The 20,872-nt window shown below is 36.9% G+C and overlaps 2 protein-coding genes across 2 annotated transcripts; both read left to right on the forward strand.

The window, feature by feature from the left end:
- The first annotated feature begins 1,141 nt into the window (after positions 1-1,141).
- LOC127085673 (zinc finger CCCH domain-containing protein 53) lies at positions 1,142-5,915 on the forward strand. Its single transcript, XM_051026170.1, has 10 exons — positions 1,142-1,591; positions 1,871-3,000; positions 3,109-3,288; positions 3,429-3,608; positions 3,699-3,787; positions 4,100-4,348; positions 4,446-4,614; positions 4,847-5,059; positions 5,257-5,342; positions 5,440-5,915. The coding sequence occupies exons 2-9, from the start codon at positions 2,045-2,047 to the stop codon at positions 5,318-5,320; spliced, it is 2,100 nt and encodes a 699-aa protein (XP_050882127.1). The 5' UTR covers positions 1,142-1,591; positions 1,871-2,044; the 3' UTR covers positions 5,321-5,342; positions 5,440-5,915.
- A 9,805-nt stretch (positions 5,916-15,720) lies between these two features.
- LOC127081512 (uncharacterized) lies at positions 15,721-17,379 on the forward strand. The gene has a single exon (XM_051021764.1). The coding sequence runs from the start codon at positions 15,721-15,723 to the stop codon at positions 17,377-17,379; it is 1,659 nt and encodes a 552-aa protein (XP_050877721.1).
- The last annotated feature ends 3,493 nt before the right edge of the window (positions 17,380-20,872 follow it).

Raw genomic sequence — 20,872 nt, forward strand, 5'->3', positions numbered from 1 at the left:
AAAGAGAAACTGTGCCATTTTTAAGTAATTCAAATTCACTTTCACTTTACATCACTTCCCATACTCTTATTAACTTGGGCGTTAAAGTACTAAGTAAACCCCACACCGCTACACTAAAAGTCCAGAGCACCGTTCCTTTGATCAATTCCACTGTCGTCCGTCTCACAAATAATTCTAAATCCATTGTGGAACAATCATCATTTTCAATTTTAACAACGACTAACTGATATTATTTTCAACGTTTTACATTAATTTAAATAAAAAATGAATGAATATATTTTTAAGAATGAGACAATATTAAAATAATATTACTTAATACTTTTATTAAAATGATAAATACATGTAACACATAACAATAGTCAAAATATGAAACTTAATAGAGGAAAATTGTAAATGGTAAGAATATATATATAATTAACCATTTATTCAAATTATACCATTAATAAGGAATGCATAATTTAAAACTCTTTATCAGTCTCTGCAGTCAACATATAAAATTTAAATTATACCATTAATAAAATACAGTCAATTGAAATTTATTTAAATTCTAGACTATCCAATTTAAATTTATTATTTTTACTTAAAATTAGAATTTATTCAAAATAAATTATTTATAGTAATAATTTATTAATTTATGGGTCAACATAAAATTAAAAATTATATCATTAAATTAAATACAGCCAACAAGATTTATTGAAATACTTATAGTTTGTTAAAATGTTCTTTCTTTTACTTAAAATTGGAATACAATATTAAAATTTTCATTTAAAAAATAAAATCTAAAATTTAAATATGCTCCATTTTTTTAAAAATTATTCTATTATATCAAAATTTATTCATTAATATAATTATTTTTTGGTCAAGTCATTAGTATATAGTAAAATTTATTGACAGTCAAATATTATCATTTTCATAAACATAATTATAAAGAGAATTTAACAAACTAACATTAAATGCAATATTGTTATATAGTATATATATTTGGATAAAATATATCTCAAAAACAGAAAATAAAATATTGTCAGAGGTTAGAGGGAAGTGAACGTGCACTATTTGAAACACAGATCTGGATCCATTCAAACTAGACACACAAACACACATTAACACTTTCACTTGTTGTTGCTCCTCCTAAAACCACTATTTCATCACTCATTGTTTTTTTTTTCATTGTTTCAAAAAAACACACACAAAAAAAAAACTATTCAAGGGTTAGGATAGGATCTTTAGTAGTATATAGATAGAGAAACTGTCTTTGTTTGTGTTTTGTGTTTTGTGTTTATGTGTCTAGTGAGAGAAAAATTAGGGTAGAGAGAGAAATTGAAAGAGAGAGAAAGAGAAAAGGCTTTTGAATAGGACAAACTTTCAACTTCACTACTACTACATACACTCCTACACACACTCTTTCCTCACAGCACAACTCCATAAAACACAAACCATAGCAAGAGAGTAGAGCATAATAATCAACTGTGTTTTTTGTTTTTGGGTTTTGGTTACTAACTAAAGGTTGACCCTTTATTGTATGTGTGTAGTAATGAAGATAGTTTCAGAGTTCAGAAGAAAGTAACCAAGAGAAAGATTTATGCTTTCATGGGTAAGACTGTGATTTCTGCACAGAACTGGGTTTCAATTTTGATTTGGAAAAAAGGGTTTGTTTTTAATCATTATGAAACTATATAAAAATTAGATTTTTATTCCTCTTACTCTCTCTTTCTCTCTCCACTCTTTTGCTACTTTTGAACTTATTTCAAAACCCAATTTTTTCTATGTGTTATTTTGTTTTGATTTGCTACACGAGAATACTCTTTTTAAGCACTTTACTTTTCTTGTTTTCTTTCTCCTTTAACTTGCTTTTTTGCCTAATCTTTTGCAGGAACATGAGAAAGAAACACTTTGGTTTTGGTTGGTAGGTAGGGTTTTTGTGTGTGGTTAAGGAAAAAAAAACACAAACTTTTCTTGAGTAAGATAGTTACTAATAGAGAGATATACTTGAAAAAATTGAATTTTTAGTTTTGGGTTTTGTTAGTTTTTTGTTTTGGAAGAAACTATGGATGGTTATGAAGCTACTAGGATTGTTTTTCAAAGGATCCAAACCATGGACCCTGAAAACGCTTCCAAAATAATGGGTTTACTTCTTCTTCAAGACCATGGTGAGAAAGAAATGATTAGATTAGCTTTTGGTCCAGAATCACTTCTTCATTCAGTGATTTTCAAAGCTAGAAATGAGTTAGGATTAGCTTTGAACTCTCCTTCAACAACACCTCAATCACCTTCACCTTTTTCCTCAAGCAATCCTGTTCCAATTTCAAGACAAAACTCAAACTCAAACTCAAACTCATCTAGGGTCTTAAACAGTGGCATGACTCATCCTTTGAATCTCAGTATCCCAAATCCGAATTCATCTTGGGCTGATGATTCTAGTTCCATGAACACTTCTTCGCCTTTTTACGGTAATGGAGGAGTTTCTGACTCTATTGATGAGTTTCAGCTTCAAGACCAGCTCTCTTTTCTTAACGATGGAACTTCGTCGCCTTCGCTAAAGAATTCGGATTTGTTTTACTCTCAGTCAGAGTTATCTTCTAGTCCTAGTGGTGGTGGAAGTGTTGGTAATGGTAATGGTAATGTTAATGGTGTTGACCCTTCGTTTTTTCCGTATGGTTATGGAGGTTCGATTCATCGAAGAAGCTGTTCGGTGAACGATGCTTGTTTGGTTTCTGAGGATCCGAATTCTGGCTTAGGTTGGAAGCCATGTCTTTACTATGCTAGAGGCTACTGTAAGAATGGAACTAGCTGTAGGTTTCTTCATGGCGGTTTCGGAGATGGCGGTGAAGGCGCTGTTGGTTCTCCTAATAAGATTGAGATGATGGATCAGTGTCACGAACAGCTTCTTAGATCTAAATCTCTTCAGCAACAACGACTCGCTGCCATGGCTACTTCATCTTTTCCTTACTCACCTAAGAGCTTGAGTTTGCTTCTTCAGCAGCAACAAAGTGATACTCATAGGTATAATAAACTTTTTACTTAAAATCATAAATCTTGTTTTTATTTGAAATTTCGGCCACGCTGTGATTTTGTTAAACACTTGAATACTAATAATGAATGATATTGCAGAGCTGCAGCTGCAGCACTTATGATGAATGAAGATTTGCAGAAATTTGGAAGGTCGAGGTTGGAAAGAAATGATTTTTCTTTGAACAATATCGGAATGATGAATCCGGCTTCTCGGCAGATATACTTGACTTTTCCAGCTGATAGTACTTTTAGAGAGGAAGATGTTTCAAACTACTTCAGGTTCTTTTTTAATCTCTTATCATAATGAATTGAATAATTTGCGCATGTTTAGATTGACAACGAGTTTGTTGAAGTTCAAAACTTGCACTAGGTTTTGTGGTTTTGGGAAGTTAATTTGGTTTTCTTTACTTTTGTTGCAGTATTTATGGGCCGGTTCAAGATGTCAGGATTCCGTATCAGCAAAAAAGGATGTTTGGATTCGTTACGTTTGTTTATCCTGAGACAGTGAAACTCATTTTAGCGAAAGGAAACCCTCATTTTGTTTGTGATGCGCGAGTGCTTGTTAAGCCTTACAAGGAGAAAGGCAAAGTCCCCGACAAGTAACACCTCCTTTTCCTTTTTTTGTACACTATCGATCAATATTCGATGTATGCGATGAAACTGTGCTGAGACTTTCGTGTAATTTGCAGAAAGCAGCTACAAATGGATAGGGGAGACTTTTCTCCTTGTGGTACACCTACTGGACTAAACGGCGGAGATCCGTTCGATCTTCAAGCTGGTAAGTTGATTAACTACGAAGCACAAACACTGAGTACGACACAGACATGTTGACACCAGATAATTTAAAAATATGAAATTATGAATGTAACCACGTGTGTAAGTGTTGTGTCGGTATCAAACACATGTCTGACACCAGACACACTTTCAATCAGGCACACATGTGTAAGTGTTGGTATCAAACACATGTCAGACACCAGACACACTTTCAATCGGACACGGGACACTAGACATGTCTGCAATATGAAGTGTTTGTGTTTTAGTTATGATAGCCGCAATTCTTTAACATGTATGATGTCTTAAAATTCCATAGGAGGGAGAATGTACTACAATACTCAAGACATTCTCTGGAGGAGGAAGTTAGAAGAACAAGCTGAACTTCAACAAGCTCTCGAGCTTCAAAGTAGACGACTCATGAGTCTTCAACTTCTCGACATCAAAAAGCAACACCATCGCGCACTTTCCTCCGGAAGTCCAATTCCTTCACCAACTCAATCTCCTAACATGTTCAATCAAAACTTTGCATTTTCATCTTTCCACAGCAGCTCAGAAAGCCAAGAGGGTATATAACACAAACAACTTTTCCCACCCTTTTCGCGATTTCCATCAATTCTATCATAAACTTGTTTTTCATTTTATGTTGTTTAATATAATACCAGAGAACGGCTCTGGTTCGGGTTCAGGCTCCGGCTCCGGCTCCGTTAGCGCTGCATCAATTCCCGTTGATCCGCAACTAAACATTGTCAATGGAGGAGAAGGAGAGAATGGAAACAGTGACACAAGTGGCAAACAAACCTCAACTCATGAAGATAGTGATTTACAAGAATGGTATAAAACTTTTCTTCTTTCTCTCATTTAGAATAATAACCAAAAAAGGTACAATAATAGCATGTAGTTGCATTGCACCTTTACTTTTTTTGCATCAAATTCCTCTTTTAGTCCATGCTAAAAGTCCCATGCATTTATTCCTCACTTCCAAAACCAAACATTGAAATCTCTGACATTGATTGGTGTCTTTAAAGATTATGTATCTAAATTTATGTTACATAAATAAATGCAGCTTGGAGCATAATCTCCCTGATAGCCCTTTTGCTTCCCCTACTAAAGCTATTGGTGACTACATGGCTGCCTTCAACACTGGACCTAATGAGGCCATTGATTCAGATGCTTCAGCTTCATCTGCCAACTCCAAATTTAGTACTAACACAGTTCTTCCACCGTCGTCTCCTCTCGACATCGGGCCTTTCACATCCTATAACTGCCAAATACCTAGGTACCGACTTCGTTACATTTAGACCAATAATTTAAAAACCAAACCAGACATTTCAACTATAGTTCGAGCCAGTTCAACTAACTTGTTGAACTGGCTCGAACATCTCGATAGTTTGATTAATGTCTGGTTTGATTTTTCAAACATTGATTTCGGACTATTGACATATTTAAACCGAGGATATTGTTTTCGCAACTTAGGTTCACTTCTGGCCACGGAACCATCGGCATGATCGCCGGAACCGGTGGACCAATTGGCATTTAGTATTTAATTTTCTCGGGTCCAGGTAACTTATACGCCTTCTGGTCATTATTATAAGCAAACCAGACATCAGATACGTCTGTTATTCAATGAAAAAACTTTTTGGTTGAATATTTTGGCAGGGAGAGAAACATGAAAACAAAAAAAATCTTGTAGAGAATCAATCAGCACCGTTGAAGGAATCAGCATCAATAGCATCAATGATGAATACTATACTCTAATTACTTCCATACAAAATGCATACATCAAAAGCAGTTCAGTAAAGGAAGTGGGACATGCATTCACTTTCTTTTCTCCTTATATCATAATTATTATCATTATTATTATTGTACTATTTTCACTTCTCATTTTCTCTCTAGTATTTTGAACTCAACCACATGTTAAAAAAAAACAATAGTAGCAAAAAAATCAAGAGAGTGAATAGTATCATTAGTAGTAGTATAGTATAGCAGTACTAGTAACAACAACACCTTGGTTTTAGTTTTATATTAGAAGGGTAATTAAGTCTTTTCATGGCTGAAGCTGATTATAGAGAAAGAAGATTGTTGTATAACTACTACTTCAAAGTGATTAATGAGAGTTGAAAAAGTTATAATTATGATTATTGCTATATTATTATAATTAGGCTTAGTGTGTTGAATTTGAAAAAGAAGATTTCTAGTAGTTTTATTTTAGTTTATTATTGCATTGATGTGGTGTACTTGTATAATTAGTTGTAACACATTTATCTTATCAAAACCCTAGGCCACCACCAAGACACAAAAGTGATTTTTTTTAAGAAAAAGTTAAAGCTGAAAGCAAAAGTGATTATGACTACTTGGTCTCTTTCCCTTCATCCCTCACCCTCTTTTGTTTTTTCCCTCTCTCCTCTCTCTCTCTCTCCTATTTTCTTATGCTTTATTTTGCACATGAAGTTTCTTCATTCTTTCTTAATTATTTGGGAAAACTCTATACTCAGCAAATTTTTAAATGATATTAATTTCAATCATACATCTAAGTTTTGAGAAAAAAAATAGTGTAATAGAACTTGTATATACAACTAGATATCATTAGAGTTAGGATTTGTGGATGAATTATTTATTTCTTTTAAATGGCTAAAATTTAAATATTGAAAAGAATAAAACAAAATGATGATGATGTATTTTATTTAATATTAAAAGGAGAATTTGTGATGGTTCACCATGCAATAATTTTAAACTTTTGAATATAAAAACTGGTGGGAGGTGGGGGTGGGGCAATAATGTCATTTAAATGACACCATTATTAGAGAGAGAAACAAGAGAGATAAAAAGAGGGGTCCACCCAATGCACACACATCTTCACATGGGTACTGCTGACACTGCAAGTGGGCCTTATGGTAATTTAAATAACGCCAGGTTGTGTGTAGGGTCCACCCATGTGAGTGAGTGATGCCCACTTTCTCTCTCTAAAAAACTTTCTCTCTCTCTGACATGAAAGGACATGTAAAGATCTATATAAAAGTAGATTTAGATGCCCACACGTATGACAAAAGTTCACAGTTTTTCGAATATTTTGGGCTTTGAAACGCTATCACCAAAAAAAATATACACTCTCGTGAATTACTATGCTGTTATTTATTATTTTTATTTTACCTTTTTCGAAGCTAGTTTTAACTGTTACTACTACTTAGGTGTTATGGGGAAAATATTTGTATTTAATATTAAGCTTGAAAGTTGAAATTATTTTGAAGTTTAAAGAGAAATATATATATGATAAAGAAAATGACTCCTCGTGGATAAGCACGAGACGTTATGTTATGGTTATTAATTTTGAGTCAAACAATCTAGATCAATGTTTTAAAAATGTTTTAATTATCATAGTTTTTTATTCGATCCAAATTAACTCGTATTATTACTAAATAAATATATAATACATTTAAGAGGATATACGCAATTGCCAAAATATGAACATTATTATTAATTTGGCGGCTAGTATAAACAACTTTGAAGTTGTTGTGTTTCTTTAAAATATCTATGCAATCATCAATAGTATAGTTATATTCAAATCTATAGTAAGTTAAATGATGAATAACATTAACCACCTTTTTTATGATCTAGCTCGAAAATGACATTTGTAAGACTTGTTGTTACAATCCATTGTAGCCTATTATATAAATTCAAAACCTCGCATGTGACACTAATATGTTCTAGGCATAATAAAATGAACATTACATCTCGTACACACATTTTAATATCAAAGCAAGTTTATTGTTGAAATATAGCGCCATCCACGTTATATTTGAAAGAACTAGAGGGGAAAGGTTTCTAATGAATACTTATAGAGGATTTAACCTATTTTAACCTATTTTAAGTAATTTGATTCTTTTGAGCATATCTCTATGAGTTAAGCATATTTGTTGCTCGAGTAATTCATATTCAACAAAATTATATTTGTCATCAAAAGTTTTAGATTATTCTTTTGTCAAATACTCCATGTTATCATAGAAAACATATGGATGTTTGATCATCATTAAAATGACTTAAATTATGCAAAAAAAAAAACATCATAAAATCCATCGACGGGGACATTAGGTTTTGTAAGGGCAACCAAAGATAAGTTTTATGTCGACTGGAGCTAACAGAAATATACCCGAACGTATCGCACACTCGAACATACAATCGAGTCACCATCGAACTTTATTTATTCCCGAAGGAAAGGGAAAATATCGATAAAATCCAGGGGAAAGAGAAAATTGGGTAAGGAAGTCGGTTATGCAAGGGAAAAATATTAACACCATTTACATCCGTTGTACTCAACGAGAACCGTTTTGATTGTTCTTAGCTTGAATGTGTGTTATATCTAAAGGTTACTCACGAAAGAATAAGGAAAGAGAAAGAAAATAGATAAAGTGCTCAGAGAGGATTATGACCCTCATGCCTACATATCCTTATAGTGCAATAAGGAATCCAGAGCTCCGTAGTTCATAGAATTAATGGTGGAAGGTGAAAGAAGAGTGATAACAAATATGGTTTGAACCAAAGGATAATGTTGTTTAAGCTCCAAATAGAGATGAATTATGAACCCAAGAGTAAAACTGACATTAACCAATATGTGGGTAGCCTGAAGCATTCACCACTATACGGTACGACTGAAAATAAAGAGAATTAAGTGTTTGGTATCAGGGAAAACATCTCTTGGTTCAAAAGTAGACATTGAATGGAGCTCAAAGAGGTAGTGTATTTGCCTCAAAGAGAGAGGTATATCACATGAAGTGAATGAAGGTAGAAGATATGAAAGATATGGATGATGCCTTAAGACAGAAGAAGAAATAATAATAAATATGCTTGCGGAGGATTCAAACCCTCGTGCCTATGTATTCTCATCGTGCAATGAGAAAGTCAGAGCTCCGTAGTTCGTGGAACTAATACGACACAAGAAAAATATTGATTGGATTGCCCAGAGGCAAAGCAAATTGCTTAAAAAGCAAGAGTGCGATATTAACCAATGATGGCAATCAACAATAAGGTATTAATGAAGGCATGGTCTGAACCAAGAATGCTACCAGAATTTGAGACTCCCTGGGATAGGAAAGGATATGGCCAAGGTTTGAACCCCACAAGGCATAATGAGATATACCCATGGTCTAAACTCCCTAGGGATGAAATAGATGAATGCCATGGGGCAAGAGCATAAAGATATGCCATAGTCTGAACTAATACAAGGGCAAGGAACAGATTTCCAGAGTCTGTAACTCAATAAGGGAAAAGGAATAAGATGCCAAAGTCTAAACTTCAATATAATATCAAAGATTTCCAAAGTCTGTACTCCATGAGCAAGATGCATAAGGGTGCCATAGTCTAAACTATACAAGGCAAAAGAAATAATCTGAATGCCAAAGTCTGTAACTCAATAAGGGCAAAGAGAAATGGTACCAAAGTATGAAATGTATAGACAAAATCAAGATTCCCAGAGTTTGTGACTCCATGGGCAAAATGAATGCCAAAGTCTGTAACTGTAAGGCAAAATGAAATATCAAAGTTTGTAACTGTATAGACAAGATCAAGATTGCCAGAGTCTATAACTCAATGGGGAAAAGGGGGGCTTGCCGTAGTCTGTAACTCTTGTAGGGAAAGGAAGCCATGGTATGTACCTTATAGGCAAGGAACAAAGTATGCCAAAGTCTGTAACTATATATGCACAATCAAAGGTTGCCATAATCTGTAACTCCATGGGCAACAAATGAATGAATGCCAAAGTATGTAACTGTAGGCAGTGCATGAGGCAATTGATTAGGAAATGGGTGTGTGATACTAAGGTAATGATCCCAAAAATGTATGAACATAAATGAGAAAAGTTTGGTACTGAATCCAAGAGGAGAGTAAGAGTGTTTCGCTGTTTGAAGAAGGATTGGTGTGCAATAATGCTTCGTTATTAAAGTGTTGAATGATTGATGCTTGCTTGAAGAAGACTTGTTAATTGTATGATTCAAATTGCATTGAAATCTATGAACAAAGGCGAATACCTTGAGCAACTGGGTCATTCGTCCCGTACCCAAAGATATTCTAGACAAGGATTAGAATTCTCCACTCTCATCATTCTTTGTTTCTTAAGGCTCATGGCATACAACTTGAATCAGAATTGATAAGTTACTGATAAGAGATCCTGGGTGTTGATCTTGATGGTACAATGCTACTTGTTGTAGAAGAAGACTTGACAATCATTTGATTCGAATTGTGCTAAAGTCTATGAATATAGGTGAATACAATGAGCAACTGGGTCATTCTTCCCGTACCCAAAGATATTCAGAATGTGTTAATGGAATTCTCCACTCCCATTCATTCTCTATTTATTAAGGCTCATGCCACACAATCTGAATTATGATTGACAAGTGTTGATACCTTTGTTGTGCTTGAGAAATAGCCCACTTTTTCAGCTATGCTTGATAGGTGTTGACTTTGAAGTCTTGATCTTGGATTTGAACCTTGAGGTCTTGAGCTCTTGAGATTCAACATATCCAATACAACTTGAGCACAACGAACTTGCCCTATCAAGTGATCAAGGGTCTTTTGATCACTTGAATAGGCTTGGGGATTACAACACAATACAAAGGATTTGGTTGGCCAAAGTGACCTTTGGTCAACACTAATAGGTGAGATTGACAAATAACAACTGTACCTAGTGAATTAATCAGCTAACTGAAATAAGATATTTCTAAAAAAATCCCTAAGCTAAGGGATCATGCATAAAAAATCAGGAATTTCTACCTACGGGAAAAATGGTCAATATGCCAAAAATGAATTAATTAGGAAAATAGTTTCTAAAAATTAATATTTAATCAAAAACTAATTAAGCCTAATTATCTAGTTATGCAAAAAACCTAATTAGTCTAGTTATTCTAATTAAATCTAAACGTAACCTAATTAAGATTTAAAACTAATTAAGACATAGATTGTTAATTATTCTAAATATGAAAACTCTAATTAATTTAATTAGAATTTTAATTAACATAATCAACCATGATTAATTTTAAATCTAACCCTAATATTAATTGTAATTATCAAAGAAGAATATGAATTAACCAAAACACAATACAACAGGCTCACAAATGGGGGAAAGTCCCAACACTAGGGTTTTTAGCCAACAACGAAAAAGCTTGGGACTGGTTCATGAACTGGAGGGGGGCGCAGGCTAATGAGGGAGGTGAAGATAGAAGTTTTGGGCCTAAGGCCCAAACCGATCCAAGCTAACCGGATCCAAATCCAAGTCTATGTAAAAAATGAAACAGGTCAAAGTTCTTTAATCTGCCCCGTATGAATTTCGCTCTTCGTCCATAATTTCATGCACCCCGAGTCAGCTCCATCCAAACGCTCGATGAACATTGGAATTTTTGAAACGCGAAATCAACAACATGCTCTATTCGCGTCTATCATCATCTTCATCAATCGAAACCAAATTGCGTCGTGTGAGCGAGATAAAACATGGATCGAAGCAAGAAGAACTCACCAGACTGAAGTTGTTAAATCGAGTTAATTGCGCACGAGGAATCGGAGCTCCGACGCAGTGATTCTTCTATGGATTTACATGTACTGCTCACTCTTCCTTTTCGCTTATTCTTTGATTTCACGTTTCTGCTTCTTCTTCCTCAATTCCTATTTCTTCTAAGCTTGTTGTTGATGCTATCCGTGATGGATTTGATGCGTGCTTATTGTTGCTTTTGCGTTTGCTTGTTGAGATTTATGGATGAATGAAGATGAGACTGAGAGAGAGTGAAAAATGGAATCTCCCTGAGAAATGCGATGAAGTTCTGTTTATATAGAATCTAGAAATCTGTTAGAAATTAGGATGAAATTCACATGAAATGCAAGTTGGTTATTAGTTTGTTAGAAACTTAAATTCAAATGAAAATGCGAACGAAATTCATCTTCTGTTAGTGAAATAAACTTTTGTTAAATGAATTAGGCGTTAGTGAAAATGAGCTTTGTAGATGTTTTCGATTGGCTGCATTTTGTGTTAAAACACTAACTGTATTCTGATGTCTTGACAGATGTCATGACATGCTTGAGTAGTATGCTGTAGGATTAGCTAATACAGGATTTACTGAATGTCAAACTGGATGTTATGACATTCATCCCTGATAGCAGATACTGAATTATAGGCTGGTTGGTTTTTTCTGTTACAGTTCAGTATTTATTTCAGTCTGTTTTTCAGGAGAATAACAGACCTAGCATATGGCCTATGTTCTGGACGTCAAACTGAATGTTGTGACATTCATTCCTGACAGCATATGCTAAAGTGTACGCTAGTTAGTTTTTCTGTTTCAGTATTTTTCTCAGGCTATTTTTCAGGAATCTAACAGTTGAGCTAAAATCCAGGAAACTAACAACTGAGCTACAATTAAGAGGCCTAACATATAGCCTATTTGGTAGCACCCTAATATGTGGAAATTAGGTTAACTTGCTTAACCTTAATTTTAGGAAATACAAGTACAAGGCCCAAGTGCTGCATTATAAAAGGATGGCAATCCTACTTTCAGCAACTCAGGGGTTTGAAGTGTGAAACATTTATTAGATCATCATATTTCACTGCTGTATTTTAATTGTGTTTTGTATTAGGTTTTATTTGTGAGCCAAGCAATTATCACCTAGATGATTGCATTGGACTAGGGTGTTCATTGAGTTGTAATTGTTGTGTCACTCTAAGCTTTTAAGTGTGAGTGTTGTGTTTCTTGATTAAAGCTGTTAAGCACAATCAAGAGTTGTTTGAAGTATAATTTCGCCATTGACTTTAAACTAATTAAAGGTTGTAATCACTGTGGTGATTGAGGGGGAGTGAGTAGGAACTCTGGTCTTAGTTTAAGATTGAAATTGCATTGGGTAGGTCTTAAGTGATAGGATTAAACAGTTGGTTTAAGTCCTGAATTAATACTGCTTATAGTGGATTTCCTCCCTGGCTTGGTAGCCCCCAGACGTAGGTGTGTTTGTCACCGAACTGGGTAAACAATTGTCTGTTTTATTTACTGTCCTTTACATTTACACTCTGCATCATTCTTGTCTGCGCAGAATTGGATGTCATAACATCCAGTGTGACATCGATAGTCTGTTACTAGAATTTCAATTGGCATCAGAGCTGGCACCCTGCCTGTTAATTTCTGGGTGAGATCTAGGGACGTTACTTTCTAGTACCATGGACAAGGATGTAAGATTCTCAAATAGACCACCCATGCTGGATGGTTCTAACTATGATGACTGGAAACCTCGTATGATAGCCTTCTTGAGGTCTCTGGATAGAAAGGTCTGGAGAGATGTTAACAAAGGATGGGAACATCCAACGAAGACAGGCAAAGATGGAATCATTATGCAAATTCCTGAAGAAGAGTGGGACAAAGAGCAAGATGCATTAGCCATTGGAAACTCTAAGGCCTTGAATGCACTGTTCAATGGGATAAATAAGAACATCTTCAGACTGGTGCATCACTGTGAGCTGGCTAAAGAAGTTTGGGATACTCTCAAAACAACTCATGAAGGTACCTCCAAGGTGAGGATGTCTAAACTTCAGATGCTGACCACCAAGTTTGAAAATCTGAGGATGAAAGAGGATGAGACTATTCATGAATTGCACATGAATATTCTTGAAATTTCCAACACTTCTGGTGGCTTAGGAGAGAAAATGTCTGAAGAAAAACTTGTAAGAAAGATTCTTAGATCATTGCCCAAGAGATTTGCCATGAAGGTCACTGCTATAGAAGAGGCTCAAGATATCTGCAATATGAAGGTTGATGAGCTTATTGGTTCTCTCCAAACCTTTGAAATGGGCTTGTGTGAGGATGTTGAAAAGAAAAACAAAAGCATAGCTTTTGTATCAAATACTGAAGAGGATTCAGAAGAAGGAAATATTGGAGGTGATGAAAGCATATTAGAAGCTATAGCCATGCTTGGAAGACAGTTCAACAAGTTCATAAAGAAGGTTGATCAAAAGGGCAGACCAAATGTCATGATCTCTTCATCTGACATTAGTAGAAGATCAAAATCTAAAGAAAAGTTCAACCAAGGCAAGGGAATCCAGTGCCATGGATGTGAAGGTTTTGGTCACATTAGAGTTGAATGCCCTACCTTCCTCAAGATGCAAAAGAAGGGACTATCTGTCACCTGGTCTGAAGGAGACTCTGAGAGTGAATATGAGGGAGAATCTGCTAAACATGTCACTGCACTAACTAGTGTCTGTGCCTCTGATGATGACTCAAGTGGAGATGAACTTACATTTGATGAACTTGCTGCTTCATATAAAGAGCTGTGTGTCAAAAGTGCAGAAGTGTGTATACAAGGAGAAAAGCAGAAGAAACTCATCAAGGAGCTGGAAGCTAAGAAAAAAAAGCATCTGATACTCATAGATGGTCTAAATGGTGAGATAACCTTGCTGACCTCTAAGCTAGATCAAATGTCAAAATCCATCAGAATGTTGAATAAAGGAACTGACACTTTGGAAGAGATTCTAAAGGTGGGACAAAAGTCAGGAACCATGTCTGGTTTAGGCTTTGTTAAGAAATCCTCAACTGAACTCAAAGGCTCAAAGGCTGAAGTTCAGAAAATCAAGCAGAAGTCTCAACCAATGTCACAACATCAGGGAAACAGGAGGAGTAACCATCAGAAGAAGAAATTTCAGAGATGGAGATGTCACTACTGTGGTAGATTTGGTCACATAAAACCCTTCTGTTACAGGTTGCATGGTTGTCCTAACCAGACCCCTCAAGTCAGACCTAGGCAGAAGGCATCCAAGCATAATGCCCCCATCAAGAAACAACAATGGGTTGCTAGACTAGCTCACACATCTCTAAGGGCATCTACCAGAGAAGACTAGTATTTTGATAGTGGCTGCTCAAGACATATGACTGGGATGAGTAACTTATTGATGGATATACAACCTCATACTATCAAGTATGTGACATTTGGTGATGGAGCTAAAGGAGAAATCAAAGGTGTTGGTAAGCTGGACTGTCCTGGAGTTCCAAAATTGAATAATGTGCTGCTAGTAAAAGGACTAACTGCTAATCTCATCAGCATAAGCCAACTATGTGATCAAGGCTTCAATGTACAGTTCACTAAGAAAGTATGTGTGGTGATGAATGGAGGTAATCAGGAAGTTATGAGAGGATCCAGATCCAAAGATAACTGCTATCTGTGGGAATCTAAAGTCTCACTCTACTCCTCAAAGTGCCCCTTAGCCAAGGAAGAACAGGAAGTGAAGCTGTGGCATGGAAGACTTGGACAACTTCATCTAATAGGAATGAAGAAGATCATATCCAAGGAAGCAATTGGAGGAATCCCAAATCTGCTTAGGGATGAAAGAAAAGTCTGTGGAAAATGTTAGATGGGCAAGCTTCCAAGATGTCACATCCCAAGATTGGACATCCAAAAACATCCAAAACCCTGGAACTGTTGCCCATGGACTTAATGGTACCTATGCAGATTGAAAGTCATGAGTTGTCCTCACCTATTAGTCCTCATCAAAATGGTGTAGTTGCAAGGGAGAAACAAAATTGTGTATCGTTATCCACTGCAGAAGCTAAGTACCTAGCATCTGGTAGCAGTTGTTCCCCACTGGTATGGATGAACCAGATGCAGACTGAGCACAATGTCACTCAGAATGTCATGACATTGGATGCTACTCAGTTTGACAATTTAAGGGGCAAAGTGGGAATGTGTCCTTCTGAGAAATTATAGCAACTAATGATGTTAGTTATTTTCTGTTTAATAATTCAAATTATTAAACATTTGAGAGGTTGCTCTGATTGGTCAACAAGTAATAGATACTGCTCGTGCAACAAGCGTTACCTCTTCTATCGTTTCAACTTTCAGTCTCGCAAACTTTCTCTCAAAGAAACTTTTCATTTCGCCTCTAAGATATTCATCATGTCGCACCAATCCAACTCATCTTCCTCCAAGATAATGTCTGATTCCTCTAGCTCTAAATCATGCAACCCTAACAGGGAAGATCCTGTTGCTGACTCTGCGAATACCTCACATGCAAGAAGACCTAAAGAAACTGTCTTAGGCTTCTCCTCAGCAATCGCGCTTGATGAACAAACCAGAGAAGGTTCCAGGTATGTTCACAATGCCATTGCAACTATGGTGACTGGAATACTGTTTGGTAATCATAAGGTTCTTGGGGTTTCCATTCCCTTAAACACTATTGTACCTGATAATGTTGCTTGTCAAGAAAATACAGTCTCCTTAGGAAAGAATGTCTCTGATGATGCTGAGCAAACTGATGCTCATAAGGGGTCAAATATTGACAAACCCTTAGATAATGTGGGTGGTGAGGAAGTCCGTGTCACTCATGATGTCAGTGACAACCCTAACTGTGAAGCTGAAACAGTAGACCTGGAGGAATTTTCTGATAATGAGTTGTTGTCCTCAGTTGTCCCTAGCATAGCCAAAAGGGTTAGGACTAGGAGAGAAAAGAAAATAGTGGCGCAAAGGTCCCCCAGAAAGAAGATTGATGTGCCAACCTCTCCCAATCCAAAGGTGGCAGAGAGTTCCCTCAAGAGGAAAGGTCATGGTCCAACAAAATCTTGGAGCAAAGGGGTGCCCAAGAAAAAGAAGACCAAGTCTGTTGTTGTGGAGTCTGACTCAGATGTTCCATGTGATGTCACTGACACTCTGTCAAAGAAGAAGCCAACCACTAGCAAGCTTGCAGCTAGTGTCCCTGAGGTGCCAATTGACAACATATCGTTCCATTTTGCTTCTAGTGTAAACAGGTGGAAATATGTTTATCAGAAGAGGTTGGCTTTGGAAAGGGAATTGGCTCAGAATGTCCTGGAATGTAAGGAGATTATGGACCTTATTCAAGAGGCAAGATTAATGAAGACTGTGACTCAGTTCTCAAAGTGCTATGCGATGTTAGTAAAGGAATTTATTGTCAATGTGTCTGAAGAATGTGCTGATGGGAAGTCTAAGGAATTCAGAAAAGTATATGTGCGAGGCAAGTGTGTAAACTTCTCTCCCTCAGTAATCAACATGTATTTGGGAAGGCCTGACATAGCTCAACCTGAACTTGAGGTGACTGACAACAAAATCTATCAAGTCATCACTACTAATCAAGTCAGGAAGTGGCCTCTCAAAGGTAAGTTGGTGGCCAGCAAACTAAGTGTCAAGTATGCAATGCTGCACAAAATTGGAGCTGCTAACTGGGTGCCCACCAATCATAAATCCACAGTGGCTGTAATGCTTGGAAAGTTCATATATGCTGTTGGAACCAAAGCCAATTTTGACTATGGATCCTATATTTTTGATAAAACCTTGAAGCATGCAGGAAGCTTTAGTGTGAAGGGGCCTATAGCCTTTCCTTCCCTCATATGTGGTATTGTGTTGAATCAATTTCCAAACATATTAACAGAGAATGATTCTGTGAAGAGAAGAGACAACCCTTTGGCCTTCAATCATAAACTGTTCCTAGGTACGCATGTTCCTGACATTGCCATGGCAACAGGAGAGACATCAAGTGTTTGCAATCAACCAGGTAAAGTTGTTGTCATTGCAATACTCAAAGAAACGTGCAAGGAAGCTCAATTTGGAAAATTTGATTATCAAGTTGGAGATGACTGAAGGTGATGTGCTTGGTGAAGGAGCTGCAAGACAAGGTGCAAAGGGAGAAGAGGATGCCAGTCCTGATGATGACACATATGATGATGCTGACTCTGAGTCAGATGAATAAAGCATTTCCTGTGTTTCTGAAAATTGTGTGTAATTTTATTTTGTGGTCTGTAATTTTAAGTGTTGCTTTGGCAACATTTTTGACAAAAAAGGGGAGTAACATCTGTACCCCAGGACAACAGATTTTCTTTTGAACAGATTTATTTGAAGTTGAAGGTTCTCTACCAGAGGTTATGCTGCTGTTTGAAGTGTTCAACTTTTATGTGTGTGAGTATGTTGCTGTTTAACTTCTGTGTGTGCTGAGTGTGTTGCTGTTCAACTTCTATGTGTGCTGAGTGTATTAGCTAATTTAAATTCTCTGCTTGGATGTGTGTTTTCCGCTGCTGTGAACTCTGTTGTGATGCCAAGTCGTTTTAGCCAAAAATTTGCCAAAGGGGGAGTTTGTAGATGTTTTTGATTGGCTGCATTTTGTGTTAACACACTAACTATACTCTGATGTCTTGACAGATGTCATGACATGCTTGAGTAGTATGCTGCAGGATTAGCTAATACAGGATTTACTGAATGTCAAACTGGATGTTATGACATTCATCCCTGACAGCAGATACTGAATTATAGGCTGGTTGGTTTTTTCTGTTACAGTTCAGTATTTAATTCAGTCTGTTTTTCAGGAGAATAACAGACCTAGCATATGGCCTATGTTCTGGACGTCAAACTGAATGTTGTGACATTCATTCCTGACAGCATATGCTAAAGTGTACGCTAGTTAGTTTTTCTGTTTTAGTATTTTTCTCAGGCTATTTTTCAGGAATCTAACAGCTGAGCTAAAATTCAGGAAACTAACAACTGAGCTACAATTAAGAGGCCTAGCCTATTTGGTAGCACCCTAATATGTGGAAATTAGGTTAACTTGCTTAACCTTAATTTTAGGAAATACAAGTACAAGGCCCAAGTGCTGCATTATAAAAGGATGGCAATCCTACTTTCAGCAACTCAGGGGTTTGAAGTGTGAAACATTTATTAGATCATCATATTTCACTGCTGTATTTTAATTGTGTTTTGTATTAGGTTTTATTTGTGAGCCAAGCAATTATCACCTAGATGATTGCATTGGACTAGGGTGTTCATTGAGTTGTAATTGTTGTGTCACTCTAAGCTTTTAAGTGTGAGTGTTGTGTTTCTTGATTAAAGCTGTTAAGCACAATCAAGAGTTGTTTGAAGTATAACTTCGCCATTGACTTTAAACTAATTAAAGGTTATAATCACTGTGGTGATTGAGGGGGGGTGAGTAGGAACTCTGGTCTTAGTTTAAGATTGAAATTGCATTGGGTAGGTCTTAAGTGATAGGATTAAACAATTGGTTTAAGTCCTGAATTAATACTGCTTATAGTGGATTTCCTCCCTGGCTTGGTAGCCCCCAGACGTAGGTGTGTTTGTCACCGAACTGGGTAAACAATTGTCTGTGTTATTTACTGTCCTTTACATTTACACTCTGCATCATTCTTGTCTGCGCAGAATTGGATGTCATAACATCCAGTGTGACATCGATAGTCTGTTACTAGAATTTCAAGCTTGTTATTTGAAATTAAAATTCATTTGAAACTTTTAATGAACTTGTTGTTTTTTGCAACAATCTCTAGCCTTCCTATATGAGATTTACTTGCATGACCGACTAAGGAGTCCCGGATTTAGTGTTTTGGGTGTATGGCTATTTGGTAAACAATGTTTCTGACTGGTTGAAAGGGTGTAAACGAGACTCTTGACGAGTCAAAGAAATAATAAAGATAAAATGACAAGTAGAAATGATAAAGTACTGAAAGAAAGATGATAAACGATAAAGTGAGACAAGACAAAGATAAGCTTTGCGAAGATTAAATGACTTGTAACTATAAAGTGGAGGCAAAATACATTGTTTGTGAGGAGAGTAACTTTTTTCTCATAAACGCTTTGGTACTTCAAGCTTTACCCCTACTGCAAATGTTCAAATTTCCGCCCTTGAATTCTCACCTAACATTGGCTTAAATACTAATTAGAAAGTAACCGCCAGGAGGTTACAAAGCCTTCTTGAGGTGCCACGTATCGGTCCACTTCCCCCATTTCCGCGCGTAACTACCCACGACTTCTTTATGTGCCCACATTCTCATTCTCCACTCAAAACCTTTCGACTTCGACCGAAGCTTGCCTGTGTCGACCGACAAACTCGCCCACCCTTCTATCGAGAAGCTTTCGATGGAATCCCTGGCCTAAATTGGCTTTTCCCCTAGCTGAAATTTGCCAGCTAACAAATTGCCCCCTAAAAAGGCTGGCTTCGACATGAGCGAGTCAATTGAGAAGCTGGCCTTTTGACGTTCCATATTTCGGCTAGCTGTCTTGTCAGTACTCATGACTTAATACGTAATGCTGACTTTTGTTTCCGCCGTGTGATTTCCAAGATACTCAACCATCATTAGCATCCATCCCTAGTTCGTGGGATCTCAACCGAACCTCACTAACTCTTATGATTACTCCCTAGACAGCCACTTGTCAGTCACTTACTGCTCGACTATTCACCTTACTTGGCTTATAAATAGAGTCTTCCCCTTCTTTACACATTTTTATGCCTCCATTCTTGCGTATCCTCTTTCTCAAAACCTCAAGCACACTTCTGCATTGCGCTTTCTTACACAGCATTTCCGAAAAAACCCTCAACCTTTACTTTACTTCTTTAATGGCTTCTTCATCTCTTGTGAAAGAAAACGTCTCTTACAACACTGGCCACAACCCCATCGCCTTCAAGCTTATTTCTAAAGAAGGGATGAAAAGTACTCCTCAACCTTCACCGTCTGATGAAGCCATTCTCAAGAACTGGCAAAACCAGTTGGTGATCACATTCGTGGTGGACAAAAAGCTAATGGCTTTCCACGGTCCCCTTGCTGATGCCAAATCTTCCCCAACAAAGGTCGCATCCTTCTTTCCTGGGTATAAACCCGCTATGCCTCTTGCTTTCGACATATCTGTCGCACTTGATGTCAGGTTCATGGAGGAAAAAGCTAGGGTTTTTTGCTCCATGCCCACTCCTGGCAACAAGGAGTACTTGGCGTGGCTTAACAAAGTCCAGCACAAGTGTCAAGACCAGTGGAGGAGTGCTGGGATTTTCGACCTCATTCAGGTCTCAAGGTACGCCCATCGTGTTAACCCTTGCATGTTGCTAACATCCTTTTACTTATGGGAAGGTTTGACCAACACCTTCCAGCTGCCATGTGGGATGCTGACGCCTACTCTCTTCGACGTGGAGGAAACTACCGGCCTTTCACCCTTGGGGGAGACTTTCGACCCAACTCTTTCTACAGAGAATACCTTCATATTTGGTCGGGCCAACCTCCTGAATTATATAGAAGACCATCACAACAAAGATTATGTCGAAGTGTCTGATGAAGAACACATAACTTTCTTCACCCTATGGCTC

Source organism: Lathyrus oleraceus, chromosome 5, assembly GCF_024323335.1.
Source record: "Lathyrus oleraceus cultivar Zhongwan6 chromosome 5, CAAS_Psat_ZW6_1.0, whole genome shotgun sequence".
Taxonomy (NCBI): Eukaryota; Viridiplantae; Streptophyta; class Magnoliopsida; order Fabales; family Fabaceae; genus Lathyrus; species Lathyrus oleraceus.